Source organism: Pagrus pagrus (genome assembly GCF_965226575.1).
Source record: "Pagrus pagrus genome assembly, chromosome: 16".
Classification (NCBI taxonomy): domain Eukaryota; kingdom Metazoa; phylum Chordata; class Actinopteri; order Spariformes; family Sparidae; genus Pagrus; species Pagrus pagrus.
Genome location: NC_140200.1, coordinates 9,756,380 through 9,776,739, shown reverse-complemented (window position 1 = coordinate 9,776,739; position 20,360 = coordinate 9,756,380). Strand labels below are relative to the sequence as shown.

Below are 20,360 nucleotides of genomic sequence, written 5' to 3'. Positions count from 1 at the left end.
TGTTTTTGCTCTTTACCCATGATGACCCAGTTAGTCTTCTAAACAACGAAAAGCCTCACACACCTCCCACCATGGTCATTGTAAACACACCCATCTAATCACTGCTCGTTAGGTCTTTAGAGGAAAGCTGATGCTGAATAGGAAGGAAGGGGAGATGAAAAGGCCTGAATACACTAATCCTGGCAAATTATGGTCTCCATTTCAAACATCACACTCTCACCGGGCTCTATTGTGTAAACGATATAATTGAGTCTTTCAGTGCTTGCCCTAAGTGATATGGTGCATTGTACTTTCCCTTCAAACATTATGACCCTGCATCATTAACCATTTCCAGGGGCAGACGGTTAGGTTATAAGTGTGGAAAACTTGGAGCCTTGATAGGTTTTGTGTGGTCCAAACGGAAAGCATTAACTGAGTGCCATTCAAATGGATATTTATGGACCTTCATATCTTCTGTTTTTCATCTATCTCGGAGAAAACGCGACCTGAATGGACCTGTGAATGCCAGTTTAAAAAGCACAAACTTCCTTTTGTGTTGAAAACTAATGGAGTCCCTTCTCTGTGTCCACAGTACTCTCTGACGGAGGCCACACTCTGAGGTGGAGGAGGCTGTAAAGAGGCCCTGAAGGAGCCTCCCCACCTTCCCTACCCCGACCAGCCGGACACATCGGACAGCCATGGCTCCTCGGAAACGCGGTGGCGGTGGCCGCGGTGGTGGCCTCTCCTTCATCTTCTGCTGTTTTAATAGCAGTGATCACCCAGAGATCACATACAGACTCAGAGAGGACTTTGCCCTGCAGTCCATGGAGCCGTCACTGCCGATGCCAGGATATGATGAGCTGGACGGCATGTTCTCCGAGTTGGTGGTAAGACAGTGTTTTTTTCTTCCTGAGGAAATTCAGACAAAGTAATTGTAAGACTTCAAAAGAAGCACTGAATAGATGTAACTTTATAATTTTGATTAGAAGGATATGTCTGGTTATGTTTCTTAATGTTACCAAATTCAATGAATAGACCAAAAACAACAATTAATATATAATAAATAAGTTTTGCATCTGTAGCCTTAGCCTGATATAGCTCACTCTTCCGTGCCTTAGGCATCTAATGCTGTCCAAAAACGATTAAAAACACATAAATGAGTCACACTGTTTCACTGGGTGACTTATTTTTTATTACCGGGAGTTTGGCTACTGTAGTTTATTTTGAGTAAATCCCACATCCATACTAAATACTACCTAGAGCACTGATTTTTTATTCATCTGCAACTGAAAATAGTCCCGAACAAATGTGCTGTTTACTCCTGTTGTTGCACATATTTGCCAAAAATGACATTGCCCATCTGCTGTAGGAAGTTACTGAATTATGATTTATTTAGTATATGTTTGTGAGCCATGTTGTGAGCATTGTTGGGGTTATGGTCTTTTTGTGGTCGGGAAAAATATAGATTATAATTAGTCTCATGCTTCATGACCCTTTATAGAAGCAGTTTGACAATTTTCTTATTCATCAGGCCTCCACCTAAGTGATTGATTTAAATGATTAATGTTTATCTTTGAATCAGTTGTTGGTTTTCACAATGCATAACAGACTCAGAGACTCGGAGAATGTTTTTAAAATAAAGTCTTGCCTCACTATTTACACTGTCGGCTACATTCACAAAAAAACTTTATTTCCGCCCAGTTTACACTGTCTTGTGAGTAATGGGGCCAGGCTGCTATTCTTTCTCTGTCTTATTGTCACTTCTAATTTGTCGTGCTCTCCTCTCTCTCATGCCCCATTTTCCTCTCCCGTGGTTGCCACAGTAATCTAAGCATGACATTTTTGCACATCAATAGATCTCATTCAGGAACTCTTAATGTCTCAGCCTCCTCCATCTGCTAATTGCTTGTTTTTGTCTACCAGCCTTTATGAAGACATAATTGAGTGAGTTGAGTGTGACGACAAGGAGGCTTTCGGTTGCTCTGTTTACCCAAAGGAAACAGCCACGTGCTTTTCTTTTCACACAGTATGAGCCACCATGTGCGTGCATAATCAGAGCAGGCTTGCTGGAAAAAAGACTCATGTTGTGGAATAAGTTTGGGCCCACCTGCTCTGTTACGATCTATTAAACCCGACCTTTGAACTTGTGGTTAATTTATAAATAAAAGAGTTTTCCAAAAACCTGTCAGGCAAGGTGAAGCTCCTTTTCCCATCCTACATTCAGAAAGAAAGAGCCACTCTCCTCACAATCAAACAGGACATTAACAATAAATCTGTTGCAGCTTAAATAAGAAGCTGCTCTTTATGATCTGAAGAATCAATTGTAATAGTTGTCGTGTTCTCCTGCTACTAAGTAACTGGATCCTAATTCATGAGATAAATCAATAGTCCAAACAACCATTTCAGACCTTTGATCATTGCACATATTGATTCATAATGCTTGATTGCTTTAGCACAGAATGTCCCGAAGATAATAACAATGATGAGTAACTGCCATAAAATATTTAGCAATCACACTGTTGGGTAAACCACATTAAATTCATCTCTGAGAATAGTTAAGACGCTGTTTAAAGGGACACTATGCAACTTTTCTTTGTTTAACCTATGTTTCTAGACTGCAACTAAAAATACAGGCCCGTTTTGCTCTAATTTTTACACATACAAATGTTACCACATGTCTAAAAAGTACATCTAAAACTAAGTTAGCTAAGTTGTGTAATACTGCAAAAACACTAGTTTGGAGCATTACACAGGCAAACTGGTATCATTGGTGATAGTATCATGATTGGGTATGACAGAGGCATCCTCAAAAGGCTCAGTCGTTCAAAAGCAAAGAAGCTAAGTTCACCACAACACACGAGTGATATCACTACATGGGCTCAGGAACACTTCATTAAACTGTTGTCAGTAAACAGTTAGTTTGCAAATGATTGCTTCTTGTTCTTTATTTGTAGGAATGAGTAAACCTGTGTTTAGACTACCCACTGTATTGTCTCCGTGAGCTAAATTGCTTGAAAGCCTTCTCATGACTTTCACCATCTATTTTACATGAAGCTCATTTAGGCCTAATCGTTTTAATGGTTGGATGTGGATTCAAACACGAAACAGAATTTTCAACACAGATCTACTAATTGCATCCCTATGCAATGATGTAAAATGCTGACATAACTGCATTTAGACATTGGCAGAAAGCTCTGTGGTATTTAGTCAACACTTCCCAGCAGCACCCTTAGTGTGCCTCTGTGAAATATCTGTTATAAATCGTGACGCATGTTGTCTCCAGATGTTTGTTACCACATGTCGAGCCGACAGACCACGCCTTCTCTTTCTCCCCCATTACTCACACGTCTAAAGCCTGACAGACATCTGATTTGATTCAGAGTCATATTGAATTACGGTGATATCCCACTGATCGTAAAGAGATTTAGCTCAAACTGATCTTGAACTGAGAGCAGCGTTCTGGTGCAACTACTCCTGGCACTCTTAATGTTTCGGGAAAAAACAGAATTGATTTATGGGGATATTTCTAAATTTGCTGATGGTTTGATATCTTTTGCAGCTCGTCTGTGAGCTATGTTTTGAGATTGATGCTCTATATCTATTATTATTGAATATTATCCTCTTTATACAGTCAATAAAGCATTGGGAAGACATAACAGAATTTTCCTCTTCCTTCAGTTTTCTTTCTTCTTCCTCTTCTCGCCTTCTCTTAACCTTTTCTATTTTTACCTCACTTTGCAGGATGAGCTTGACCTCACAGAGAAACACAGAGAAGCCATGTTCGCCCTGCCTGCAGAGAAGAAATGGCAAATCTACTGCAGCAAAAAGAAGGTAAAAGACTCTCACTGTGCATCATGTCAAACTCAACATCAGCCTCCACACGCTTTCTGTCGACTTGCTGCTTTAACTGAAGAATATCCAAGCTGCCAAGTTTGTGTAATATTCTACCTTGTTGATTTCTAGATACCTGAAGCTAAAACACAGACCACAAAACCTTTGTGTTACTGTATTTCTCTGCTCACAGCATGAGCGTGTTGTCTGTATACTGTGTCTGTGGAATGCAGCTGCCTATGAGATGAAAGCACTTGCATTATAATTCAGGACATAATATAGTAACGTGCAATGGGATTCGTTATTTGTTGTTTTTGGGTAAAGCTGCACCTATTAGTTGACAAATCGATTAGTTGATCAAAAGACAATATAATCTCCAACTATTTTGTAGTCATTTTTCAAGCAGAAATGTTAAACATTTGCTGGTTCAGCCTTCTTAAATATTAGGTGGGCTCTGGTAAATTGTAATGAGCATTTTTCACAATTTTCTTTTTAACATTTCATAGACTAAACATAAACATATGTGAAACATGGGGGATCATGTGGAGGGGATTGATTATTTTTCATGATGATCCTGATTCCTTTTCTTTGGTCTAAATACTTAACGATTGTGCCTTTAAAGGCAGTCTTTTAAAGTGTTGAAATGTTGAGACCTCTGCTCTAGACCTACCACACCTTGTATTATCGGTAACAGCCACTTTTTAGCTAAGGAGAAAGATGGAGAGCTTCAAAAGCCCTGCTCAGTCAGTCAGAGAGGAACATTTAGTAGATTTAAATTTATAGTACATTTACTTATGCAGACAAAGCAAATGATAGCAAACCATTAGCAGTCATCATGCTCTCAACTCAGTGCAAAGTGCCTATAATGTACTGTAATGGAAGGTGTTAGGCACATTTCAAACATAAAGCTCCAGTACCACCAAGAGAAGTGTCTAATAAGTTTATTCTCCCAGCGTCATTCTTAGTCACTTTCCTCAGCACTACATTATAAGATCAGAGCTCTGCCGCAGATTACTCACTTAAGTGGATGTTACACAAGGTAGATATAAAAATAGGGATATGTAGAGGGAGTAAGACAGCGGCTAAATTCAGCCTGTTCCATCAGATAATCCAGTAACAGAGCAGGCAGTGTCAAGAATTATAAAGTACTATGTATCACAAGACTGTAAAATTAAAACCTAGTTTCTTGTTTCGTGCGACTCCAAAGACTGTAAGATTCTTGTGTCATTGTTTGGATATCCTGTCAATTCAAAAAGAAAAAAAATCATTCAGTTTCTCCTTTTAAGATAACACACCTGTCCCATCAAAGCTTCCACGTAGCCATAACATACTCTACCTCACTGTGACAGTGTCATATTTCATTATGTCTTGTCGTCATGATGAAAGGATCGTCAGCTGTTCCTCTATTCGCTCTATATGAATCCCTCCTCTGCATGCAGGAAATCAAAAACGCCTGCTCTAGTTTAGATCAACTCAAGTTGAGCGTTCGAGCTCCTGCTGAATGTGCCCTCGCGTTTTTACTGTATTTACTGTAAAGCAGTGTTACTCAAGGCCGTGGGTATGACTGGAAAGGATATCCTGTCTGGAATAAAACACAGATAGGACATTAGATTTATTCATCTTTTCCTACATCCGGTTGTAAACTGGAGGGGGCGAAGAGTGTTGGGGTTTACTGGATAGATGGAAAGTTTGTGTGTCAGTTCACAGTAAAGGTTGAAAGAAAACACAGCTGCAGACCGAAGTACAAAGATCATTCGCACATATAAAGTGTTGCACTAGTTGTGATTAGAGTTATCAAATATGAGGGGGGTGGGTTTTAAATGTAGTTAAAAAAACACCACTTGCATACGAAAGACTTCAGGATGTCGAGGCACCTGTCCAAGATATAATCCTGCAGATAAATCCTTGTAAAACAGCAATTCGCCTTGTTATACCATGTTTTTCTGTTGTTTGTGATCTTTAGAGATGCCATTAGTTGGATTTTGAACAGAGCCGAGCTAGCTGTTTCCCCCTGCTCCCAGTCATTATGCTAAGCTAAGCTAACCGGCTTAGTTGTAGCTTCATATTTACCTTGAAGACATGAAAGTGTTGTAGATCTTCTCATCTATCAGTAAGAAAGCGAACAAGTATATGTCTAAAGCTGCAACTATTACTTTCATTATTGATTAATCTTGAGATTATTTTAGATTAATCAATTAAAAATGTAAAAAAAAAAGTGAAAAATACCCATCACTATTTCCCAGAGCTCAACATGAGGTCTTCAAATTGTTTCTTTTGTCCAACCAACAGTCTAAAACCCAAAGACTTTTCATTAACCATCATGAATAAAAATGAAAAGCAGCAAATCCTTGATAACTAAAAAAGGTAGAAACTAATTCTCTATTGATTGACTTGATTAATCAAATGTGTTGCAGCTCTATGTCTTTCCCAAAACTTTAAACTATTTCTTTCTCCTTTTTTTGTTTGAAACAATTTTAAATCGATAGATATAACTGGCCTAAAAATGGACATCACAAGCCATTACTCCTTTTCGGCTGGAAATTGATACACTTCTGCTGGACAGAGCGTCCACTAGCCAGCAGCAACAAGGCGAGTGATGGAAATGGAAACAGCATGGTCTATGCTCCCGTTTCTTTGTGTCCCAATTAGTGACCTCATTTGGAGAAAGTCTCAGGGCCCAAAGTAACCTCATAAGGCATTTTGAAAATAAACCCCAATATGTTGCTTTGCCTCTGCTCAGCTATCTAGAGATCCTGCTGGGTTGTTTCAGTGTTGGTGTGAAGGCGGAAGAGGATTCAATGGAAACAAATCTTTATGTGCAGTATCGACCTGCAGAACGGGGGAGGAAGGAGAGACAGAAAGGCATCAATATTGCTGAGTTGGCAGCAGGCTCAGACAGATACAAACTCAGCATCTGAGCCCAGAGAGGAAGGGCGTGTGTGCGTGTGTGTGTGGAGAAAAGTGGAGAAGGAAACTGTCGGTTGTCCAAGGCAAACAGGAAGGCTTCACTTCCACAGGTGCAGCTTTTGTGTGTGAGGCGAGAGGGGGATGATAAGGAGGAAGGTGGGGTCATTATCAGGGCGCGAGAGATGAGGGCGCTGTTTTTTCGCCAGCCGTTTCGTGGCTGGGCCCCGGGAGGAGATAAGCTGGTGAAAGCAGCAAAGCTTGAGCTGTTTGGTTTGGCCAGGCACCTGAGCTGATGAAATCATGCTGCAGAGAATCAATCTTCTTCCTCCTTCTTGTCAGCTCTCTCAGAGGCTACATCATCTGCCAAGAAGCAGATTTACTGATCTGGTTGTTAGCAGAGATTTTGCAGTTAGGTTTCAAATTTCATTAAGAAAAAAACACTTTAATTTTTGAGAGGACAGAGCTGTTACTTCTTTTAAGTCAACTGTCCTTTCACCCTTAAATAACTGAGATTGATTCCTGTTTCCTAATGTGTCTTTGATCCTCTCAAATGTGGAAATAATAAACAGAACAGAAATACACTCTCTCATCGTGACCCTAAATAAACTGGAGAGCGTTTGAATAGTGCTGACTTCCGATGTGAAAGTTGGAACTTTTTAAGAGGCAAAAGGAAGTGGTCCCACCTCTGCGCCTGCTCCGCTAATGGACTGAACTTCTTCCAGCAGCCGCTCGGTCAAGCTGGCACTGGTCTTGAGTGGAACAGCAGGATCAGAGCTTCCCGTCGCTGCACGGTCCCCGCGGACCAGCCAAGGCCCTTCAGTTTCTGTCGGAGCAGCCAAGTCTCTGCACGCCGCTTTATTAACTGACGCCCAATTAGTTTCTGATGGTCACAGCTCACTTGTGCTTAATGGAGCGAGAGTTAAAATGAAAGCCGGGGGGCCTTTTATGTACAAGCCAAGTTCATGGTCAAGTCATTTTCTCCTGAGTGTTTTCTCCTGACAATTAAATCATCTAAGAAATGTCTTGCAACTATTTTTCTCCCCACTCGTAACACACACAAACGTGCCTGTCAGGAGATTAATCCCAGCATAAATCAGGCCACGTCCTTAATCCACAGTTTTAACATTCATTTGCTAATCTCAAGATTTTCCCAAGCAGCTGTGCTCTCTTTTCTGCACTTCTCACCACCTCCTGAAACTCATTGAAGCGCTCGATGATAAAATGGGCTGGATATCTGTGTCGCCCTACTTTGAGTTCCTGCTCCATTTCTGGCTTTTGGCTATTTATGCCTCGGACCGTCTGTTCCCCGTGTGTTTGTAGCTGTTTGTATGTTTCTTTAAAGCCAGTTGATGAAGTTCTCCATCTGGTTTGAAGTTGCACTTTGATGTATTCAAACATGTGTCATGAAGCAAACAACTTGTCTGCTAATGTTACTTTCTGGTTTATTTCTTTCAAGACTACATTCTCTGTAAACTTTTAACATTCCAGTCACTTCCAGTTAATGTTCTTAAGACAAACACACACATCTAACTTAACAACCTTAACCTCACATTAACTTATCGCATCCTCAGAGTTCATACAAAGTCTTCAGAGTTTGGAAAATGTTTAATTATAACCATTAAGCTTGGCAAAAAACTAGAACTAAAACCAGCCAACCATCAAACAAACAGACACGGGTGAAAACATGTTTCATGTTTCATTATCCCAATGACTCATGTCAAACAAACATCTAATAAATATTTGAAATGAAAGGATCCCCTCCCCCAAAATTAGCATTATTAATTGATTGCTGTGGGTATAAAGTATTTCTGTAAAATCTATTTTCTGCAGTTGCGTTTAGAGTAACAATTTAAATGTGATGACAAAGGCTGGACATTTTTGGTTAAGGTACTTTTTAAAAGTGCTTGAATTTTTTAAAAAGGAGATGATCAATGAGTACTCATAAAAGCAATCCTGGCACTCTAAAATGTTATGGAGCCCTGATGAAGACCTGGTGGTCCAAACATGTTGGCTTTGTAAGGCCTGGCCTTTTAATCATTTAGCCACTTATTAAAGGTCTGGGTTGCCTCTGGGGCTTAAATGTTTCTCTTCTACAGCTGTAAGAACCCTGCATCTTCTCTTTTCTGTCAATATTATGTGATATTCCTTAAAAGCAAGGTCTACATGAATCACTGTACAACGTCATTCATTCTCTTTTATTCTCTGTTTTTTCAGGAACAAGAAGAAAACAAAAGTGCAACTAGTTGGCCAGAATTCTACATCGATCAGCTCAATTCAATGGCAGCTGTAAGTAATAACATGAACTTCATTTATTCTTTGGATGGAAAAGTTACAAAACATTCCTAGAAGAAGCAGCCATCATCTGTTGTTCTTCCTGAGGTGTTTTATTCTCCTTATTTAAGAGTTCTTAAGGCCCTCTGTATTTGTATCGCCCTGAATCACATGTTTCACAAAGCTTGACAAGTTAAAACTGAATGAAGCGAACAGTGAGCCGACAAAAACATATACAGCAGTTTTTTATTTACTCTAGTAGGAACTGGACAAAACAATGTTATTAAATGATACTGTACTATCATTGTTGCTGTCTGCCGCATACTGTGTCTTCAATTTAACCCACAAACTTCATCTTCATCAGAGAAAGACGCTCCTCGCTCTGGAAAAAGAGGACGAGGAAGAGAGGAACAAAACCATAGAGAGCTTGAAGACGGCTCTGAGGACACAACCCATGAGGTGGACGAATCCTTCTCTCATCTCACTCTGTCCCGTCTTTTTGTCTCATCCCTGCCCTTTACGTATAATGTCATCTATCATCACATCTCTTTTCATTTCACCTTTTCTCACCTCGTCCGTCAATCTTTTCAGCTCCTCACAGCAGTATGTAAATGAGTCCAGCCATAAAGGTCACTGCAGTTTTGGTTTAATCTTCTTTATTGATGTGAATGTACTCTGAAAATGCAAATGTCCTTAGTTACTTATTACATTTACTGGAGACGATTCAGTTGTTGGGGCTGCAAATAACGACCATTTTCATTGTTGTTTACCTGTATCTGCTAATTGATCGAAAGGTTGTTTGGTTTGCGATAAATCTAATAGTTAATCTCTAATTGATAAATCATTGCAGCTCTAGTTACTGCACATGGACATACAGCGTTTCTGCAGGACATTTGTGCATCACAATTATATTTCACATTAACCTCATCTGGAAATGAATGTTAAATTCTCCTAAACGCGTATCCCAGTCTAGCCCAAAGTAAATTCAAAGCTGTCATCCAGAGGCTGACGTGTCACAAAACTCAGTTTCTCCTTGCCTGCTCTCCTCTCAGGTTCGTGACTCGTTTTATCGACCTTGACGGCCTGACGTGCATCCTGAACTTCCTGAAGAGCATGGACTACGAGACAACAGAGTCGCAGATCCACACGTCTCTGATCGGCTGCATCAAAGCTCTGATGAACAACTCGCAGGGCCGCGCCCACGTCCTCTCTCACTCCGAGAGCATCAACATCATCGCTCAGAGCCTGGCCACCGAGAACATCAAGACCAAGGTGGCGGTGTTGGAGATCATGGGCGCTGTGTGTCTGGTGCCTGGTGGGCACAAAAAAATCCTGGAGGCCATGCTGCACTACCAACGCTTTGCCTGCGAGAGAACACGGTTCCAGGTGAGCAAGTGGAGTTGTGGTTTTACTTCTTTTAAGGACAGATAAAGTAATTTATATCTAACACTTGTAATGACCTGTCATCCCACAGACTCTTATAAATGATCTGGACCGGAGTACAGGGCGATACAGAGATGAGGTCAACCTGAAAACGGCCATCATGTCCTTTATAAACGCAGTGCTGAGTCAGGGCGCTGGAGAGGTGAGTTATGGACAGTTTTTACGCTTCGTTTCACACGACAAGCTCATCACGACTCCTAGCCACTCATTCAAGAGATGCTTTTTTTTTATACTAATTTGTTGCTTTTCTCTCAATTACAGACAAGTGTGGAATTCCGTATCCACCTACGATATGAGTTTCTCATGCTGGGGATCCAACCTGTGATCGATAAATTACGTTCTCATGAAAACTCCACATTAGACAGGTGAGATTGAACATGGAAAAGTCTCTGTCTTACACAGTTTCTTGCGCAGAATACACAATAGCAAATAGTAAAATTTGAACTTAAGTGTACAAGTGCATCACATTTGTAGGCTGCCTTTCTAATCCAGTCTTTTCCTCTCGCACTCTCAGGCATTTAGATTACTTTGAGATGCTGCGGAACGAGGATGAGCTGGCTTTGTCAAAACGTTTTGAGTCGGTAAGAAAAATAAATATTATTCCCCGCATTATATACGACTCTAAAATATTTGTGTGAGATATTCACGGTGGCTGTTGTTTTACCTTTTTTTTTCCATCAGGTACATATAGACACCAAAAGTGCCACCCAAGTTTTTGATCTCATCCGCAAGAAGATGAACCACACTGACGCATACCCGCACTTTATGTCTGTCCTGCATCACTGTCTCCTCATGCCACGTGAGTGCTTCTTTACATGATTCATCGCTTGAACGATCTGTTTGTAATTTCCGAAAAAATGCTGTCCTACAGAAATGCAGTTCAAAATCTTTTTTTCTGTAAAATGTGATTAAAAGACACCAGTAAATTAAAAACATCTATAATGAGGCTCCAAACGGAGTTATACTCTTACTCCCACAAAATACACAGTGCATCTGTACCTGCTCGTTTCTGGCCAAAAAGATAAGGATGTTGACTTTGTCCAGATTAGTCCGCCCAGTAATTGGATAAGCACATTCCCAGCCAAACTGAACGCTCTGCTTACTCAGAGACTGTTGTCAGCTAATGTTTACAGTATTTTTTGTTGATTGCAACTAGCCAGCTTTTCCCACGACAGTTGACCTGAAAACAAAGAGCCACCCAACAGCTACAGTCGCTTTATTCTTTGACGCTCACCTTCAACTCTAAGTGGCTTTTTAACAAGTTACTCACCCAAGGCATTTTAGTTTAATGAACACTTCTGCCGCACCTAGGAGTGCTGCGGTTACACACAAGAGTTCATAAAATGTGACCTTGTGATAATCAAAATAGCATGACATGATGTGAGGCATTGAACATTTTGGTAACCTGTATTTATAGTGCCTCTTGTTGGCATAATTCAGTGTAATTTTTGAGTATCATTTCCTTTGATTCGTGGTGTGAATTCACCTTCAAACAGTGCTTTCTAATCCTAATCACTGAGCAGAATTATAAAGATCAAGCCAGCAGGCTGATGGGAAGCTCTCTTCTCTTTATCCTCAGATAAGAGGAGCGGCAACACGGTGCAGTACTGGCTGCTGCTGGATCGCATTGTCCAGCAGATGGTCTTGCAGAATGACAAAGGTCACGACCCCGACGTCACACCACTGGAGAATTTTAACGTGAAGAACGTTGTCCGGATGTGAGTCCTCTGATTACTCAGCCACATGAATGAGTGCATGGAACAGATTACTCTGCTGCCAGATTGAAGAATGGAGAGCAGTGTTTGTGTTCCTGTGAAGAAACCATGTGCTCACCAGTGTTTGCTCAAAAATAGCATCCCTTTTAAGTTCAGAAAAACAATGACTGGAGTTGTTCATGCAGACACTGTAGATAATCATATGTGTCATCCTTTCTGCAGGCTGGTCAATGAAAATGAGGTCAAGCAGTGGAAAGAGCAGGCGGAGAAAATGAGAAAAGGTTTGTTAGCCTATGAATTAGTTACCGGAAATAGATTAAGCTTGTAAGAGGTTGTTGCAAATTAAAATCAATATTGCTGTGACTTGCCATCACAGAGCACCACGAGTTGCAGCAGAAGTTTGACAAGAAGGAGCGTGAATGTGACGCAAAGACCCAGGAGAAAGAGGACATGATGCAGACGCTCAACAAGATGAAAGAGAAGCTGGAAAAGGAGAGCACCGAGCACAAGAATGTCAAACAGCAAGTGGCCGAACTCACGGTCCGACTGCATGAACTCAGCACTGTACGTTGTCCTATAATAATCTGAACATGCAATGCAATAAAGTATACAAACCCGTGGTGTTTGAGTTCACGCAAGAGCTGTTTATAATCATCCCACCATTAGGGGCGACCCTTCATATGTTAAGATACCCCGCAGCTGCAAAAATAGAGACTATTTAACACATTTGTCTCATTGCATATTGATTTTTTATATTATTATTGTTGTTATTATTGTTGTTGTTACATAGTTACACTATGTCAAAGTTACACTTATTATGATGCAGAATACAAGTTACCAATCAATGAAATAGAAGGGCCGTTTTTTGTAGAAAATGTAAGATTTTGACACCTTGAATATATATTTAAAAAAGATGAGCAAAGACGATTTAATAATGAACAAATGAAAATGAACAAAATTCTAATGCTAAAAAAGTCATGTGATGAAACTCTCCCTGGTGTTTCTCTCTCCCAGCAGAGACAAGCGGCTGTTGTTCCTGGAGGCCCTCCCCTCGCCCCCGGTCCCCCCGGTGGCCCTGTGCCTCCTCCACCCATGCCAGCTTTTGGAGGTATGTGCCCACCTCCCCCGCCTCCTCCTCCTGGGGGCATGATGCCTCCTCCACCTCCTCCACCCCCTCCTCCAGGTGGACCCCCACCTCCTCCTGGGCGCCCACCCATGGGAGGTATCCCTCCCCCACCTGGTGCGCCTCTAGGACCATCCCTGAAGAAGAAGAACATTCCCCAGCCATCCAACGCGCTCAAATCCTTCAACTGGGCCAAGTTAGCTGAGGTGAGAACAGACACTGGGAGCTGGGTATACTGTATTCATGCTTTGTGTTGAAATATTAAATGACATATTCTCCTCTGCTCAGAATAAACTGGAGGGAACTGTGTGGATGGATGTGGACGACGCCAAGGTTTTCAAAATCCTGGATCTGGATGACATTGAGAAGACTTTCTCGGCCTATCAGAGACAGCAGGTACTGAGTACGACGCAGCTCACCTCTCCAGCTCACCACATGTCGTCAGTGTCAGAGAGGGAGGGTGGTTGGGGGCTCAGCTTGCTTGCATTTTCAAAAATTGCTCCTGTTTGGCATCTTTTGAATTCTCAAGTACAGTTGGAGAAAAGAGAAATCAGGAGGTCAGATCATTTGCAAAAATACAAAAGCAGAGGGGAGAAAGTGCAGGTTAGGTTTTGAGGGTTCATTAGATGCAAAACTCTCATGCTTGAATCATCTTAAACACCTTCTAATATGTGACTGAAATGCTATTTTTTGCCATTTTCTTTTTTTGGCAAATGTGATTTAAAAAATGCATGAGTGAGCTGCTCAGAATCATCTTCTTTCCTCCTGTGCCTTCAGTGTGCAATTCATGCAGTTACCATTTCTTCATAATCGGTAGTGTCTTTATTAGTTGTACAGAGAGGAATGAGCATGTCTTTTCAAAGTTCAAGATGTCAGCAGACACTTTTGTTTCAGCTCAAACACGACCTTCAGCATGTCCAACGCACAAAATAAGACGTAAAAAAAGATTGAAAATGAATTAACTGGAACGCAAAGACAACGATTAGACACACCCAGCATGTGAACTATAAGCACGTATCGATCAAACTCACGTCTCACTGCTGCTCACTTCATCACTGATGGATCCATTGTCATTTAAGTGCGGAATAAGCTTCGATTCATTTTGCTGTTTGTTTTTTTATGGGCTGCGATCACGTAACTGCTTTACTTATTCTAATGAGTGCTTACATCTTCCCTGCTTCTTGCCTGCATTTTAGGACTTCTTTACGATCAATAACAGCAAACAGGTGAGTGCACTTACGGTACAGTCAGTATACAGTTTGGAAGTTTTGTCGCTCCTCGTGGATTCAATCAGACTTAATTTATGTGTTTTGTGTCGTGCCTTGAACATTTTGTTCAGAGTCGGTTGAATTTACTTGTGTGTCGTGTTTGCATGAATGTGTGACCGTTTCAAAGCCTCTTCACACTGTATTTTCTCTTGTTTGGTATTTAAGGGTGTGTGTCATGTTCATTGTCGTGTGTCTGTGGGTGACTAAACTAACCTGTGCACGTTAAAATAGCCCGTTGCACTCTGACCTCTTCATCACTTTCCCTCACAGAAAGAGGCAGAGGACGACACGCTGAGCTCTAAAAAAGTCAAGGAGCTGTCAGTCATCGATGGCCGTCGAGCTCAAAACTGCAACATCCTCCTCTCGAGGTGGGTTTACGTCAGCATCATAAAAAACACAACTGACACATGACAGGTTGTGATGTATATCTTTAATGGTCTCATCTGTTGTGTGCTGCAGGCTGAAGCTTTCAAACGAGGAGATCAAGAGAGCCATTCTAACAATGGACGAACAGGAAGACCTTCCCAAAGACATGCTTGAGCAGGTAAGTCGCCAGGCTCCCAGCATGCAGCAGCAGCAGCTCTCATGCAGTCTGTTTACACGCACCAGGTTACAGTCGGCTTTCTCCAGTAAGCTGATTATTTCTAAAAAGCATGTAAAGAAGAAACCTGGTTACTATAATTGGGGGAAGGGATCAGTGAAACCTTCCCACGTAGATTTTCTCTTGGAGATCTGATTTCTTGGCCCAAGTATACAGGTAACCAGGTTTTTAATCAACCTTTTACATATTCATTAAAAAAATAAATAATAATACTTAAACTTCATTGGGCCAAGGGCCAAAAGCAAACAATTATTGTGTTGTATTGTTATAATGTTAAGCGATACTTGGACCCTAAGTTTCCTTAAATGACTGACTTCCTGTGCAAAGTGTCACTAAACATTATAATAATTGTTAATTTAGGGGAAACCCAGTATACCCTAATAAATTACAAACTGCTTTGCATGACAAAATATGAAAGGTAGACAGTGTAAAAGAAATAAAAAATAAATTAAAAACTGTTTTAAAGTTAACTAACATCAAGCAAAAGAAGCTAATTATAAGAGCAAAAATAGTAAAATAGAAGAATGTGAAAAACATGTTAATAACTAAATAAAAGTAAAGACAGTGCCTTTGTATGAAAATGGGTTTTAAAATGTGACTTAAATAAAAGTGAACTCAGTGATCATAATGTAGTGATACATCATCATATTCAAACCAATCCAATCCAAACTAAAAGGGAAATGTAAAAGCCTTCTCCAGCGTGAGAAGGCTAAATAAGTCTTTCTACAACTAAACACTGTTTGCGGCGTTCGTTTACAGATGAATCAGAGAGCAGTCTGTTAATTTTCCTTTTAAAATCCAGGCTCCAAGATAAGTTACAGGGTCGAGGAGAAACACACTGATGGATTCAGTAAAAGCATTTCAGACATTCAAGAATCAAATTTCGTTTCACTTTCGTTTAGCAAGAAGAATTTTTCCATTCTTTGTCAAGTGAAAAAATGCATTTGGAGCCCTTTGAAAAAGAACGTGTGCTAGGTGACGTCCATTGTGTTGGATATCTGATTTCAGTATATCTCGCTCAGGAAAAAAATACCGTGCTTGCCGTATCATGTTAGCAGAGCTTCTGCCCTGTTCATCTACCAGTATGATGCAGATGAATTAGTTTTAATTTATGAAGTAAAGAGAGTTTTCTTTCCCCATCAGCTGCTGAAGTTTGTCCCAGAGAAGAGTGACGTTGATCTTCTGGAGGAGCATAAACATGAGCTCGACCGAATGGCAAAACCAGACCGCTTCCTCTACGAGATGAGCAGGTACTTTACTTACTTGTTACCTTTTTAATTCTCTATTAAACAGGTTTTAAAGACCTGACAGCTTCAGGCCATTGTTTCTCTGCAGATCAGATCTGCAGAGAAACAATGGCCATTGTTCGCCTTTTAGTGAGGGCAGATAACTGAAATGACACATGGGTTTGTACTGAGCAGGGAACAATAGCTGTCTGTGGTGATAGTCGGTAATGTAATAAAAGTATTTGTGTTGCAGTTTTGTAAACAAATTACTCTTAATAAAGCAACAACGGAGAACAAAAAGATCATTTTTGTGATGATTTATTGTAGTTGGGCAGTTTTTTTGTCATTTGAGTTTACAGAGTCCAACATAGACTGGAGTACAGATGTCACTGTGGCCTTCATTAGCTGCAGAGGCGGTGGTTTATAGGCTGAAATCTAAAATGCTGCCAAAAATAAGCTTCATTACCACAAGTAAAACTTTACATATGCCATTTAAATAAGCACACAGGCGGCTTGACTCGTTTTGCTCAAGCATAAAGTCCATGTTTGTGGCTTTTGTCTTAATGTGTGGGTTTCCCTGTTTATAATCTATTATTTTTTGTCTATTTTTGTCCTCCTCTGACACACATTTTCCATCCCCTGTACAGAATAAACCACTACCAGCAGAGGCTGCAGTCTTTATACTTCAAAAAGAAGTTTGCAGAGAGGATAGCCGAGATGAAACCCAAAGTTGAAGGTGGGAAAAGTCTCATAACTCAAAAATATTGGAATACCCTCTTATATTTGGAGATTTAAAGCACCTAAAGACATTGATTTTCTTTGTTTCGTTGTCTTAGCTCTGACCAAGGCTTCTAAGGAGATCTTACACAGCAAAAGCCTGAAGCAGCTGTTGGAGGTTGTGCTGGCCTTTGGAAACTTCATGAACAAGGGTCAGAGGGGGAACGCTTACGGCTTCAAGGTGTCTTCACTCAACAAGATCGCTGATACCAAATCCAGCATTGACAAGTAAGAACATTATTCTGTTATAACATCAAAACTTGGTGTGAAATCTATAAAAATCACATCTGGAGCAGATAATGAGATAAAGTTGAACTCCATATTAGAGCTGCAATGCTTTATCGGTTAGTTGTCAGCTATTAAATTAATCGCTGTCTATTTTTTTTAAGAAAATAAAAGTCAAAAGTCTCCGATTCCAGCTTCTTAAATGTGATTATATTCAGATGAACAAAATATCTAGGTTGTGGACAAAACAAGACTTTTCTAAGGACGCCTTCTGGGGCTTGAGGAAACACTTTTAGGACATGTTTAAAACTCTTCCTAAACATTTGTTCACCCAGTGTGTCTCTGTGTTTGCAGAAACATCACTCTGCTGCACTACCTGATCACTATTCTGGAGAAGAAATACCCCAAAGTCCTGATGTTCCAGGAAGATCTGCAGAGTATCTCAGAGGCAGCCAAAGTCAAGTAGGTGACGCTCGACATCCACCTGCTTCCCTTGTTTGCTTCCCATTTTGTATTAGTCTGACTCACCGGATGTAGTGTGGGCTTTCTCCTTCCTTCTGCTATCTGCCTGTTAGCAAAATCCCTGTCGCTACAAGAAACAACAACAGTCTCCAAGCCAGGAACCTACGTGCTGAAAATACCCTAACCTGGTTGCTAACGGCACAAACCTAAGCAAGCTAGCAGCTGTTACAGCTGTTTTGTCTGTGGGGATTTAGCCATTTTAATGCCAGGGCTCGTCTCCCCTAGTACAAAACTAGTTCAACCGACACTATTTTTTAGGGGCACCCTTGCTGCATCCTGGGTTTAGCGCCTCCGAAGACAATTAAAAAAATGAAGAGCGTTTTCCTCTATATCTGAACTGGTGCAGCTGGACCTTTCTCCAGAGCTGACACAGTGCTTTTCTATGTGAGACTAACTTTATATTGAACCATCACTTTTCTTTTGTTGCAGCATGACTGAGCTGGAAAAAGATATCAACAACCTGCGCAGCGGCTTGAAAAGTGTGGAGAGTGTGAGTCACAAAGATCTATGAGATAATCCATGTTATGTACTGCTCATTCTGTTACACTATGTTTAGCGCAGAGCTCTTCTTTAATTTTTTTCTTCCTGGGTAATTTTCACCCGCAGGAGCTGGAGTACCAGAAGAAGCGACCGCAGGAGCTGGGTGACAAGTTTGTGTCGGTGGTGAGTCAGTTCATCACCGTGGCCAGCTTCAGCTTCTCCGACGTGGAGGACTCTCTCACCGAGGCCAAGGAGCTGGTGAGTGGGGCAGCGCCACTGTCACTCGTAGACACAGATGCTGAAAGTTTGTATCCCATTTCCTCCCGGTGCAGCTGTTCCTACACGCCTTATTGACCTCATCAGTCACCTTTGGAGGAAAGCTAACAGCAGGAGGGAAGTGTTTCAGCTTCCTGCAGCAGCACTGCTGACGCTTTATTAGTCAGCCTGCTCGATGTGTGCAGGGCGAGAGGAGCCAGGATATTACTTTACACCATTATGTTGGCCATTGTCTGGACATGGGCTTTGATTGCAGCTGCAAACCTGACATGTTATTTTGCAGGGTTTTTTTACATTTTAAATTTCAGTGTGGGTTGATCTACAATAAGAAAAAAGTCTGGATTTTGCAGCCATTTTAAGATAAATTGGCTTTTTACTGCCAGAAACCTGAGCATGTTCACCTCACTAGGGAGAGCCTGACACCCTGAAGGTAAATTTATGTGTCTGTCCAGATTTATTGGTGCAAGACGGGTCGAGTTTTTATCTTGAGCATGGTTTTCGCCCTTCGGTGTGTGTGTCCACCTTGACCCAAGTGCTCAGCTGGTCACATGGCAATCATTAGTTTCTGTGAATCATTTACGGTGTCTTACAGTTAAATATTTGAGAGTGTTTACAGTGGTCCTCTGTACTCACAGAGGAACATGGTGACCCTTTTAAACAGCTCCCTGCATCTGGTTTGTTTGTGTGTGCATGTGTGTGCATGTGTGTGCATATAATAAAATTGCTGCAGATCAACGGGATGTAAAGAAGACAAGTGAGATTTTAGGTATTACCGTCATGCGTTATGAAAAGCATATCCCTTAACAATGAACCATTAGCTTGACTGCTAAATGCGTCTTTGCTCCACCTGGTACAGGTTTGCGTTTCATGGACAGAGCTGTCGTTAACATGTACGTCTCAGAAGGTACATGTTCTCAGCAGGATCTCACATCTGGATGTTCTCCTTCTTAACTTACTGTGAAAAAGACTCCACAAACACGTTGCCTTAATTTGGGCTCTGGCTCCACTCTCCAGCCTTGGCTGTAATCAGTAGCCGGTCAGATTTGGGTTAACACAGGCTTCAAAGCTCGACTACTGGTACCCTGCTCTTATTTCAAAGAGCTGGGATCTAACGAGTCTCCTGTAAAACAGTCAAAGATGGAGTAAAACATGGTTCTGCTGTGTCCTGCTGTAAATCTAATCCCTGTGTGCCCCCTTCTCTTTGGTTCCCACAGTTCCTGAGGGCAGTAAAGCACTTCGGCGAGGATGCCAGCAAGATGCAGCCAGATGAGTTCTTTGGCATCTTCGACCAGTTCCTGCAGTCGTTCTCCGAGGCTCAGCAGGAGAACGAGAACATGCGGAAACGCAAAGAGGAGGAGGAGCGCCGGGCCAAAATGGAAGCTCAGGTATGTGATTGCTCCCCTTTTCCATATGATTATCAACCAATAGAACAAAAGGCGTCATACGACTCTAACAGTGTGAATGCGTGTGACAATGACTACCACTCTCACGTGTGTTTTTTTATATGTAGTTACGGCCAGCAGCCAGTTAGCTTAGCACAAAGATTGGAAACAAGTATAAACAGCCTGCCTCATTCTGAAGTGTAAAAACGGCGATATGTGAGCCCCTTTTGAGGTGTTGACAGATTTCGTTACCTCTGGACAGAGCTGGGCCAGCTGTGTCCCCATGTTTCTAGTTTTTATGCTAAGCTAACCAAATGAAGCTTCAGATTTATTA

The 20,360-nt window shown here is 41.2% G+C and overlaps 1 protein-coding gene across 5 annotated transcripts in view; it reads left to right on the top strand.

Moving 5' to 3' along the window:
* daam1b (dishevelled associated activator of morphogenesis 1b) overlaps window positions 1-20,360 on the top strand; it is a 50,561-nt gene that overhangs the window by 28,527 nt on the left and 1,674 nt on the right. For 2 of the 5 annotated variants that reach the window (XM_084378385.1, XM_084378386.1), the window contains exons 2-25: window positions 572-866; window positions 3,721-3,810; window positions 8,932-9,003; window positions 9,353-9,447; window positions 10,041-10,374; window positions 10,463-10,573; window positions 10,693-10,796; window positions 10,946-11,012; window positions 11,113-11,230; window positions 12,011-12,149; window positions 12,369-12,427; window positions 12,523-12,710; window positions 13,161-13,475; window positions 13,558-13,665; window positions 14,466-14,495; window positions 14,808-14,905; window positions 14,997-15,081; window positions 16,282-16,388; window positions 17,012-17,100; window positions 17,201-17,369; window positions 17,721-17,828; window positions 18,318-18,378; window positions 18,495-18,626; window positions 19,859-20,029. In XM_084378385.1, the coding sequence (XP_084234511.1) occupies window positions 678-866; window positions 3,721-3,810; window positions 8,932-9,003; window positions 9,353-9,447; window positions 10,041-10,374; window positions 10,463-10,573; window positions 10,693-10,796; window positions 10,946-11,012; window positions 11,113-11,230; window positions 12,011-12,149; window positions 12,369-12,427; window positions 12,523-12,710; window positions 13,161-13,475; window positions 13,558-13,665; window positions 14,466-14,495; window positions 14,808-14,905; window positions 14,997-15,081; window positions 16,282-16,388; window positions 17,012-17,100; window positions 17,201-17,369; window positions 17,721-17,828; window positions 18,318-18,378; window positions 18,495-18,626; window positions 19,859-20,029 (3,039 nt within the window). In that variant the 5' untranslated portion in view covers window positions 572-677. The remainder of the gene's footprint in view (window positions 1-571; window positions 867-3,720; window positions 3,811-8,931; window positions 9,004-9,352; window positions 9,448-10,040; window positions 10,375-10,462; window positions 10,574-10,692; window positions 10,797-10,945; window positions 11,013-11,112; window positions 11,231-12,010; window positions 12,150-12,368; window positions 12,428-12,522; window positions 12,711-13,160; window positions 13,476-13,557; window positions 13,666-14,465; window positions 14,496-14,807; window positions 14,906-14,996; window positions 15,082-16,281; window positions 16,389-17,011; window positions 17,101-17,200; window positions 17,370-17,720; window positions 17,829-18,317; window positions 18,379-18,494; window positions 18,627-19,858; window positions 20,030-20,360) is intronic. The other 3 variants (XM_084378387.1, XM_084378389.1, XM_084378388.1) reach the window with 3 other exon arrangements.